Source organism: Oculina patagonica, chromosome 6, assembly GCF_052425735.1.
Source record: "Oculina patagonica isolate OP01 chromosome 6, crgOcupat, whole genome shotgun sequence".
Lineage (NCBI taxonomy): Eukaryota > Metazoa > Cnidaria > Anthozoa > Scleractinia > Oculinidae > Oculina > Oculina patagonica.
In genome coordinates, this window is record NC_135763.1 from 30,184,299 (window position 1) to 30,196,417 (window position 12,119).

At 38.8% G+C, this 12,119-nt stretch overlaps 1 protein-coding gene and 1 pseudogene across 1 annotated transcript; both read left to right on the forward strand.

Annotated features, from left to right (window-relative positions):
• The first annotated feature begins 1,173 nt into the window (after nucleotides 1–1,173).
• Nucleotides 1,174–7,386, forward strand: LOC144658251 (uncharacterized). The gene is made up of 2 exons (XM_078518652.1): nucleotides 1,174–1,274; nucleotides 5,909–7,386. Exon 2 carries the CDS (start codon nucleotides 5,958–5,960, stop codon nucleotides 6,978–6,980), a length of 1,023 nt encoding a protein of 340 aa, XP_078374778.1. The 5' UTR covers nucleotides 1,174–1,274; nucleotides 5,909–5,957; the 3' UTR covers nucleotides 6,981–7,386.
• Nucleotides 7,350–9,094, forward strand: LOC144658011 (carbohydrate sulfotransferase 11-like; annotated as a pseudogene).
• The last annotated feature ends 3,025 nt before the right edge of the window (nucleotides 9,095–12,119 follow it).

Sequence of the window (12,119 nt, forward strand, 5' to 3'; positions counted from 1 at the left end):
AATCTTGGCTAAAAAACCGTTTTGTCCTAAATCATGGCTTGATCATATTTGGGTAGAACTGTTTACGAGGTTCAACTTGAAACAACCCTGTTTTGAACGCTGCGTGTTTTTTCCCAACCTTTTTAGCTTTCTGATTTCTCGTGCGCCGCAATCTCTGTTTTGCAAGGATTAATTGCGGCCCCAGGGGGTGAAAGGGGTGTTCCTTAACAAAGTTTCATACGGGAAGGCTCCGTCTGAAAGTCCAAACCTTTACCAAAAAAGGGTGACCCTTTCGTTTACCTTCCTACAGCAGAAATGCTGCACTCATTTTTTAGCCTTTCACTTGTCTAGACTAACTCCTTAAAGTACTTAGACACAATGTGCGTCTGTTTGAGTTATTTTGAAAGGCCTTTTGAATACCTACATTCGCTGTTTTCACCGTTCCCATAATACACCTTGTTTACCCCCCGAAATTTTTGCAAAAGCATTGTTTTCAATTTCTCTGGGGATTTACAATGACGTACGATCGTCCCCAGAGAAATTGAAAACAGTGCTTATGAAAAAATTTTGGGGGGTAAACAAAGTGTATTGTGGGATCGTGAAAAAAGCGAATTACAGTTTTTCCTACCCTTCTTTATACGTAGCCTCGTTAACATCCCCACCCTTTTGTATACCTCAAGCCTTTAAAAGGCACACCTATGTGGGACCTCAGACTCCAGCAACGCAATGACTTCACAAATTACCATAAAGTTAATATGGCGGCGGTCAGGTTATAAAAAGTGTTAAAACTTAAAACCCAATTGACTTTGAACCCCGGGACCCGTTAAAGAGGACCATTCAGATGGTTTCCGCCCAACATTCGAGCAATACAGGCAAAAATAAAGTTACCAAAAAGACCTCTTAGCATGGTAACAGTTTTTGTCTTGTTCTATTTTGTTTTTGCAAGCTTCTTAATTGAGTTTGTATTGATTTTGTAAAATCTGTTTAGACTATAAAATAATATATATCTCGTTGATAATCAATGCCCGATCTTCCGTTCTTGACACCAAGTCCAGTCCTGGATTGTTGTTGTCCTTGCAGGCTCTCCTCGGGGAGAAAAATTGCTCTGGGGTCGAGAATGAGGCAAACAGCACCCCGGAGAGTGACCATTGCGTGACTTGCGTGACGAACATAAACAACGGCTGCGCAGTAAATCGTGTTTTCAATATGGCGGCTATGTAATCTTTTACCGTTCGATTGTGGCTTGAAGTCTACAGCCCTCTGAAATTGTACTTCGATGCTTTGCTTGAGCGAAGGTAAGAAAGACTGAAGGTCATATTTCAAATTACAAGGTAAATGAACTACAATTTCATTTAAGCAGTTCCTTTCAACCCATTTGTGGCGAAGAAAACGACAATACCACAGGTAACTAAAGCGTACTATGAGAGTTTGTATGGATGTACTAAGAAGGCTTGTATGGATTTGAAATAAAGTTGAGAAAAATATCCCTTTTTACCGACGAAAAGTTATGATGAAACTTTAAACCTTACCTGGTGTCACGTTTTTGTATTTCTAGTGCTTTAGAAAGTCATACGCGCGATTTTCGTCTTAACCGTCTGTTGCGTACTAGTACGCAACAGACGGTTAAGACGAAAATCGCGCGTATGACTTTCTAAAGCACTAGAAATACAAAAACGTGACACCAGGTAAGGTTTAAAGTTTCATTATAACTTTTCGCCGGTCAGAAAGGGATATTTTTCTCAACTTTATTTCAAATCCATACAAGCCTTCTTAGTACATCCATACAAACTCTCATAGTAATAATAATAATAATAATAATAATCGATATTTTAACAGGGTGACCCCTTCAGTCGCAGGACTGGTATCAACGGGGGCCCTGTGTAAAATAAAACAAATCAAAGTAAAAAAGAGTATGTATAAAATATCTATCTATCTATAAAAAAACTACTTTAAAAAGATACCACTAAAATGCTAAAAAAAAAAGTTAAAAAGTTTAAAAGAAGTACTAGTGTTCTCATAAAAATAAATAAATTACGAATTAAAAATGTTCTAAAAATAACCTAAGAATAAAAAGCAGAGATAGCTTGGAAACGTTCCTTTGGCTGCATAGTCTTAATGTTCGTCGGAAGACAATTAAAAATGGATGCACCATGATAATAAGTACGCTTTGGTTACCTGTGCAATACCGGCCATGATGCATGCATGATATCTGTGTATGATAAAGTATTAAGGCTGGTTTTCAACAACGCATAAGCATATTCAATAGCATCATGAAATAAGGGACCAGTCATTATTTATGTAGAGCGGGGGCGGGGGGGGGGGGAGGGAAAAAAGGAGGGGGTGGGGGGTCAAGGCTATTTCAGAGTGGCAAGAGGGGGGAGCTAAATTTTTTTATAAAGAAGTTTAGGGGGGATAAGCAGTTTGATAAGTTAAATAGAATAGTTAAACAGAACAGAGCAAACACTATATGTGAAACAGTGAGATGCTAAATTGTACAATGTATGCTGTTTCTATTGTTTTCTTTTGTTTAAACGCCAGTATTGTGTACAACGTTAGTGATTTGTATTTTACAGAAATACCTTTTGCACTCTAAACTCCATTGTTATCTCAAAATTAATTTTAGTTAATAAAGAAACCAGACCTATCTGCTTTAATATCTGGTTTGACTGAAATTATTTTATTTTTACAAAATGATTATCACTGCAATAGCCCAAGAAGTAATAAAACATGAAGTTTATAACAACAAGAAAGTAGTCCTTTACAACTTAACGAAAATCATTGGAAAGGAATTATATTTTGCATGGATATTACATTTGTGTTCACCATGAGAGCATAATTTGAAAAACTATCACTTTTCCAAAGTTAAGAAGTTAATAATAGAGGTATGTTTACTATACACATAACTCATCCAAAATTTGCCCTATTGCTGGAAAAGTATCCATAGCAAAGAAGCCTTGGTTGACTAAGTGTTGATCCAGCCTTTTTGCATTAGAACAAGTGTGCAAATTATCAAGATTGTATGTAACATGCATTTATAATTACTTGAGGCATATAAAGGGAGATATGAGGTGGGGGGGGGATCACGTAAATATTGAATAAAGAAGGGGGGATCACTTGCTACTTACATGGCCTGGAGAGGGGCCTTGATCTTTCCAACATATTTTTCCCTCCCCCCTCCCCCTTACATAAATAATGACCGGTCCCTAAGCATACCGGTACACGTATTTTGCTCTGCTGTGCTAATTGAGGAACCTGTATAAAATAAATAAACAAATGTTATAAATCGAACAGAAACTTGTTAAAAACCACAACTGACAGGAGGCTGCCCAGTTGGCTATTTTTAAAACTGGGAGGAGTTAACCCAGCAAGTAGATCCCCTTTTTTTCACTGATATACGTACAAGAAAGGCCTCTGTATGAATCACGTTAATTTTTTGTTGGGAGGAGTTGAATGAGGGGTGTAGAATGGTCCCTGAAATATATAAACAAATGACACTACGCGGGCGCAAATAAACAACATACTCTCAAAAAGTCATGTTATTCCCATGACTTAACATGACATTTTGAGGGTATGTTGTTTATTTGCGCCCGCGGAGTGTCATTTGTGGCCTGAGCGCAAAGCGCAACACAGGCGGCCCCGATATTGTATTCGATCAACATGACATGTTGTTGGCGATTGCATTACATTTTCAGCATAAGACAATGTATGAGAATGCTTTGAAAATTTCTCTAAATACTACATGTGGAAAATAATTGAAATAAAATTGGCTTACATTTCGTTTTCTTGCATTATTTTGACTTCTATGTGTTCCTAGAGTGGGTTTTAAGCCGTTTATTTTAAGCGAGTTATGCTTTCGATGGTTCAGCTTCCCCTAGTTTTTCTTAGGGGAAGCTAAACCGTCGAAAGTCAAAATCACATAAATGGCTTAAAACCCACCCAAGGAACACAGCTAAGTCAAAATAATGCAAGAAATACAAGAGGTATTCCTTTTTTATTTCAGTTCCTTTACAAATGTAGTATTTAGAGCAATTTTTGAAGCTTTCTCATACAAGTTGTCTCAAATGGCTGAACCAGAGTTACGCAATCAGCCACATTATATGTCACTTTGATTGCATACAACGCCTCTGCCACCTGTGTTGAGATAAGCGTATGCGTACAGAGTTTCTGTTGCAATATTTTCATTTCTCCATGACGGTAAAGCATTGTGCTGCTTGTTTTTTTGGTAATTCATGCCATAATTATAGGGTATACTATGTATAAGTTTCAAAAGAAGTGAATTTGAAGCGACAGCGTGTATAGTTTGATCAATAGGCATTTGTGGATCAATAAATAAATAAAATAATTAGTGCTAGCGATAGCGCTTTCTGTCTTGTCAAAATATGTGTGTTCTATAAATTTGTTATTGTTAAATAATGCATGTGGTTTAAAAGAAAACCCTGCTCATTTAGCCAAATTATATAAGGCAGAGGTAAAACTAGGGTAAATGTCTTGTCTTAACAGTAAGTAAACAAACCTTCTATGTTTCTTGGGTTTGATCTCAAATTTATGTGGTGCTATATGTGACGATGGCCATATCAAAAGCATATGTGAACTGCTTTATACGCTGATATTTCGTAGCTATTTGTAAATCAGTGGTATTAGGTCTGGTTGTAAAATGTGAATCCTCGGGTTGGTCTATAGGGAGTGCCCCATTTCCCCCTCCCCCAATTAGAGACCCAAAGTGGCTCAAGTGGTTTGGCTAATTTGACATGAGTTTGCAGATTTTTTTACCCTTTTCAATGCCTAAGATTATTAAATAGTGTAATTTGTGTGGAAAATTTCAACGGATAACTCGAGTATGGAATACCGTACAGACCTGAAACTTGGACACGTAGACTATCTAGTAATTTTCTACAACCTTGATATTCTTGATTTTTTTTACTCAATAGCTTTGGATTTATTTTTTGCAGCGCGTGACAGTATTGTTACTTGCGTGACAGTGAAAACCAGCAATAGGTTTTAGCACCCAGAGATCAGAGATCATTTTGAGTGTGAAAATTTGGTGTATATGGTGTAGTTTCATTATTATCCATACCTCCCCCACAGAATGGCTGTTTCCTAAAACCCTCCCACCAGAGATATTTTTAAATAAGCCTAATACAAGTTTTTGGCCTTTGAGTCCCCTCCCACGCCCAGGGGGGATATGAACATTTTCTGGAACCACACATTTTTAGCAACCAGGGATCATATATTTTGTCTGGAACAATCATGGCTACCTGCCACCTATGTTTTTTGTAAGTTTCCCATATTGCTGTTGACATCCCAAATGACAACACATCCAAATACCTGGAAAACTGGTTACCAGATGACATGGGGGAAGCCTTGCCTTGTCCATCATCCAAGAAATAAATAAATAAATATCTTAATTGACCACTCCTCGAATGGGGTTTTTCAGGGCCAATGTTAACAAACTCTGAAACAAAATTAATATTCTAAATGAACATAATATGATTAAAATCCCAACTGGTAGGAGGCAGCCCAGTTGGCTATTTACAAGTGTAGCAGAGGAGTTGAATTTGGGGCTACCGAAAACAACACCAGCTAGTACATGTACAAGTGGTCAGAACGGGACCTGAACCCGCTACCTCCGGATTTCAAATGTGGCGCTCTAACCACTCGGCCATGCTGCCTACCCACTCCACAATCCGGAGTTGAGCACACTAACCCTTTGACCACCATGACTTTCATTCCACAGAGGGTAACTGGAAAATTATTGTAAGGGGGTGGGATTTGGTCACAATTGCCAAAATGTTATATCAAAAGTAGGAAGCTCAACTGGAATTTTCAGGGAGTGGTGACTTCAAATCAAAACACCTTGCATGTGTTGAGATGGATGAAGTATGGATATTTTCTGGAACAACACACTGATATTACCTTGTTGTGTTTTTAGGTCTGAGAATGGCATATTACTCGCGAGTGGGTAAAGTACATAGCCCTTGATGGCTAAAGATTGCACAAAGTGCAGCGAGAGTTTAACTAAAACAGGCAATCAGAGAGACCATGCATCAAGCCAAAGAATTCACACAGGAGAAAAGCCTTTTGAATGTAACCAGTGTGGCAAGTGTTTTAGTATTGCAGCAAGTTTAAAACGTCATAAAAGAACTCACACAGGACAGAAGCCTTTTGAATCTAACCAGTGTGGCCAGAGTTTTAATTATGCAGGGAATTTAAAACAACATGAACTAACTTACACAGGAAAGAAGCCTTTTGAATGTAACCATTGTGGCAAGTGTTTTAATCATGCAGGACATTTAAAGCAGCACAAACGAACACACACAAGAGAGAAGCCTTTTGAATGTAACCAGTGTAGCAAGTGTTTTAATCAGGCAGGAGATTTAAAGCGGCATAAAAGAACACACACAGGAGAGAAGCCTTTCGAATGTAACCAGTGTGGTAAGTGTTTTAATCGTGCAGGAGATTTAAAGAGGCATAAAAAAACACACACACAAGAGAAACCTTTTGAATGTAATCAGTGTGAAAAGTGTTTTAGTCAGAAAACGCATTTGAAGCAGCATGAAAGAACACACACAGGAGAGAAGCCTTTCGAATGTAACCAGTGTGGCAAGTGTTTTAGTCAGAAAATGCATTTAAAGCAGCACGAAAGAACTCACACAGGAGAGAAGCCATTTCAATGTTGCCAGTGTGGCAAGTGTTTTAATCGAGCAGGACATTTAAAGCGACATGAAAGAACACACACAGGAGAGAAGCCTTTTGAATGTAGCCAGTGTGGTAAGTGTTTTAATGAAGCTGGAAGTTTGAAGCGGCATAATAGAACACACACAGTAGGGAAGCTTTTTGAATGTAACCAGTGTGATAAGTGTTTCAATGACACAGGAAGTCTAAGAGAACATAAAGTAACATGCAGCACAGGAGCGACTTGTAGGATTGAGCAGCATGAGAATGCCTTCAGCATCGCTGAACTTTTAAGTGGCCTGAAAGAAATCAAACAGGAAAAACCATAATCTTACTGTGTGTTATCTGACCAGTATTAATTGACGGACCACGTGTTTGTCTGTCAACATAGTGACCACGGTTCATAAAAAACATGTATTTAAAATAATGAATATATGGGAAAGACCCATAATATCAGTATACATATACAGCAAAATATGTGGCAAAGCTTTCAAAATTAAAATGTGCTTGATTTGTAATGAAAATCTATGACTGAAGCTAATTTTCATATATATGATGTTTTGACATCAGATAGTTAATGGCTTATTAGGAACAGGTGAAACATAATATGCTGGGAAGACTAAGCTGCTAAAGAACACACGTAATCATGTTACAGTCGTGTGGTTAGGACTTGATACCATGACTGATTACATTTGTGCATGACTATTTTTGGACTTGGTTCAGGGTATTTTTCTGCTGGGGTTTTATTTGCATTGAGTTAAAATTGAAGTTCAGTTTGTCTTCATTTTAGATCACTGAGTCTTTGTTTTTAGATCTTTTGCCGAAAGTATGGACATGCAGAAGCCGTGATTTTTATTATACACTCATGTTCGCGCTGCCAGATTTTTAATTTGTATCAAAATAATATGTATTTTTTTTAAAAAAAATGCACATTATTTGCCTGCAAATAAAAATTGTATGTGCTATTTAGACAGTTAGTTTCAGAGTAATTTCGAAAGAGGCTGGGAACATGAAATCGAGGGTACTGATTTGAATTTTGAATTAGAGATCTCCTCCCCATTCCTAGCTCTTTTCTGTTCTGTGGTATTTATTATTCTAGGGATTTTGGATATTCATAGTTTATTAAACCGGCTTTATGTCAAATTTCACACCGTAATGATTCGATTTAGCGCCCTCCTTCCAATAAGCGCCCCCCTTCGAATGTGTTTTTGTCAATAAGCGCCCCTATTCCAATAAGCGCACCCCATTCTAATAAGTGCCCCTATTCCAACAAGTGCCCCCATTCTAATAAGTGCCCCCATTCTTATAAGCGCCTCTATTGTAATAAGCGTTACTATTGTGGATAACTGCCTCTACTGAAGTCATCGACGTCGCTTAGATAAACTCATCAACATTCACCGTACCGTACATGTATATATTTACTCCTAAAATGAACAATTCTTTTAAAAGTAACTAACCTTGCAACGATGTTTTACTGTTACAGTTTGTGTTTTTGTTAGTTATTTTAATATTTATTAAAGTTTTGTTTTGAACTTTTGGTTGTTTCTCAAAAAAAATAAATAAGCGCGATGAAACACTGTCTCTTGTGTTTGATATATTACTTGAAACCCTAGGACCCGTTAACCAGCACCATTAATTACACTTTGAGGCTGTTTTAAAAAACAGCTTTTCAGTCGGTTATGGAAGGATTTGGGGGGGGGGGGGGGGGGATAAGAGCAAATACTTGTAGAATCTCTAAGATTGCTTGGAAACGGTAATCAGCTGATTTAAGCTTCTGTTAGATCACCCCTGTTCTTCATTACATGGTCACCCAAGGCTGCCTCTAGACTCTGGAGGGAAATGCTACATCAACTTACCGGCGGCAGACTGACATTAAGACGTTTTCCTCCAGAACAGCGAAAGCAGATGCTGGAAACATAATTCAAGTTCACGTTTGTTCGCGAGCCTTTTGAGCGCATTTTGTCTGCATACGAAGACAAATTGGCAATCTAAGAAGCAATGACCGCCCAATTCTTGAATTTCACGGTGGAGAGATTCTGAAGAACTTTCGTCCAAACGCCTTCCAGAGTGCACTTGAGCGGCTCGATGACGTCACTTTTCGTGAATTCATTGAATACTTAGTAACCAAAGGAAGCAACAGAAGCACCCCGGTAATAGACTGGCACTGGGACAATTACGTGAACATTTGTGGTATGTGCGTCATCAACTATGACTTCATAGGCCATTACGAAACTTTCAATCAGAAGCAGTGGGTTTATCACCTGAACAGGCAAAGATATTCAATGTTCACGCGACCAACCAATCAGATACAGCCTCTTCTGTGCTCAGTTATTATTCACAGATTTCCTTAGAATGGATTGTCAGACTTGGTCGGTTATTTAGAGCCAACTTTGAGATGTTTGGATACAGTTTCCCTGGACCGCTTGAGAGTCTTTTTGAGTAAGAGGGAACACTAAAGATACTTGGTGATTCTGAAAACCTTCTTAGACTGCAAAACAGTCGCATCTTTTGCGAACGCGCCCGGGGAACGCGCTTGGTCTTCAAACGAGAGCGAGAGGTCTGGAGTCAATGACAAAACTGTGAGTGAGACTGGAGAGAGACGCTAAAAGATTCGCTCGCTCTACGGGCGTGCGAGGCTCGTGATCGGCGCTTCGCGCCTCAACGTTCGGCGCTTTGCGCCTTCGATGAGCGCTTTTCTAACGACTTTAGAGAAAAAACGACTGTTTTGCAGTCTAAAACCTTCTTAAATGTTCATGAACAGTAGCGTTTAGTAATTTAGATCGGTATAATCGGTAATCTTACTAGATTTCGCCGTTTTTTGCGCGATTTCAAACTAATCGCGAAAATTAATACGCGCGAAAGAAGCATTGCGCGAAATTTTAACGTTAATAAGCAAAAATTAATACCATATTATACATTGGAGCAATAAAAATTTAAAATATTTAGAACTGTAGCTATCTACCATTGAAAATATCTCTTTCGAGCACCCTTCCTATGACTATTGTTTTCTTGTAAATTGGCCAAAGGCCGCTTAGTACAGTCACCAAAGTTTCCGTTTGCAGGCTCCTTGTAGTCACATTGGGCCAGACTTTTGTATTTTCCTGAAAAAAAAATTAGAGTAATTTAATACAATTTTGCTCCAATTTTTCTTGCCGCAATTGCAAAAATTAATACTCGCGAAATTCGGCTCACTAATTTTCGCGAAATTGAGTACGCGCAAAAATTAGTAAGAATAAGGTAGTGACAATCGCATATTTTAGTAGTTTTAAATAAAATTTTCAGGTAGCGCGTCTCGCTAATACCTGCCTACTAGTAATTGTACAGTCGGGACACTTAGAGCCTTGCCCGAGACGGCTCTGGAAGACAAAGCTCAACTCTTAGCAATATCAAGAAAAATAACACACATTTTGTAGAAAACACATCACTATAGGGCACAGACTCCATTTTTCACTTCCTTCTACTTGATTTGTAGGCTGGACGATTCAGCTGAGTGCCACCCCAATCCCACCGTCCGACCCCCGACCCCCCGCCCCCACCCTCCCCCAGTCTGTTATGCGACTTTGCAGACTCATAAGAACAGTACCCTCTCCCAATAATCCTACACCGATATTCTGGAATAAATATCGCCGAATAAAATTAAATAACACCTGTCTTGGGTGTTTTGACTCTTACATGACCAACTTTTAAATTCTATAAGATACAGTTCAAACTAGATATATTTTTTGATAATAAAGTAACTTGGGGAAAATTAATATCTATAGTGTCAAAATCATTTTACGACATAAACCGAAGAGTATTTGCGTTCCATTCATGATCGTGAGTTCGTTTTTCTTTTGTTTTTTGCAAACTACTTAACTCGATGAGTTTGTATTGATTTTGTAAAATTAAATTAACAATTATTCACCGAAGTGGAGGTGAATAGTGGTGGATATTTACCGAGCCGCGAGGCCGCGAGGTAAATATCCACCACATTGACCGACACTGAGGTGAATACTTGTTTTAGTATATACCACACAAGTTGAATAAACAGCGGACTAAAACATCACTTTCGGCAAACAAAGCGACGCGCGAAGGCAGTTTGTTTCTCCAGGCGTAGTCAATCGATAGAAATCGATATCGGAAATCAATCGATACAATCGATATCTATCGATATCAATCGGTGATTGATATCGATTGAAATCGGTAATCGATAACAATCGAACTCACAGAAAAATATTATTATCGATTGTTATCGATTGAGAAAATCGATAATAATCGATAGCAATCGACAGTAGTCGATAACAATCACTAATCCCAAGAAGCCTCTGGAGGTGTATTCGTTTCAAACATATTCTAAAGATGGCGTTACTATTTAGTAAAACAATACGACACCGGCGTCTAAATGGTGAAACATTTTATTAATTCAGCATCTAGTCCTGCCGAAGTCCAGTCTGGGGTCCAGGCAGAATGTTTTCATAAAGATTCTCGGGGTCCATTCAACCCAGGCAGCGCTCAGAGCGCTGTCGATTGCATCTCCATTATGGCATTCAGTTCTTGCGTAGGTGAAAGTTCAACTCGATCCAATAATTATATGCACGGACATTGTAGCCCTCCCAAATGATTCCATCTTTTTGCTTCATACAATGCATTTATGACGTCGTTATAGCGAGACTAGAGGGTTGCGCACCGCTACATATTGTTCTTGTTCTTTTAGTACAAGTTTGGTAATATTTGCATTACATATCCACGATTGAAGGACTCAATACACCCATAAAACAACATCGTCTCCATGTTTAACATGAGGAATTGACATAAATAACTTCCGATAAAAATCGATAACAATCAATAGCAATCGATAAACCAATCCTTATCGATTTCCGATGTCAATCGAACTCACAACTTTTTTCTTTATCGATTCCTATCGAGTGGTATCGGAAATCGATATCAATCTTCGATTGATATCGATTGCTATTGATTGTTATCGATTATCGGTTTATCGATTGACTACGCCTGGGTTTCTCTTTAGCTGCTCGGAGGTGAAAAGTACTTTGCTAATCACCTCCGAGTTAACCAATCAGCGCGCGAAACGCACTATTCACCTGTGTGGTATATACTAAAATGATTTAAACGTCGTCGATCATCAATTTCGATCTTCCGTTCATGACACCAAGTCCAGTCCTTGATTGTTGTTGTCCTTGCAGGCGCTCTTTCCTCTCTTCCCACCCCCACTCGGGGAGAGCTTGCTCGCCGGCTAGTACCTCGGTAATCACTCAAGATCGCTGTGAAATTGCAAAAGATCTATCGGTCTGATAATTGAGATTCAGTAGCGTACTCCTCTCTTGGCTTTGCCACTTGTAGTTGTGCTTCAGTGCAGGCAAACAGCACCCCACCGACACCCGGATCACGGAAACGCTTTTGTCACATAGAGAGTGACCATTGCGTGATTCAATTGCGTGACGAACCCAAACAACGGCTGCGCAGTAGATCAG

Coding starts and splice junctions, on each gene's coding strand:
- LOC144658251 (XM_078518652.1), top strand. CDS start 5,958: ATGGCTAAAGATTGCACAAAGTGCAGCGAGAGTTTAACTAAAACAGGC.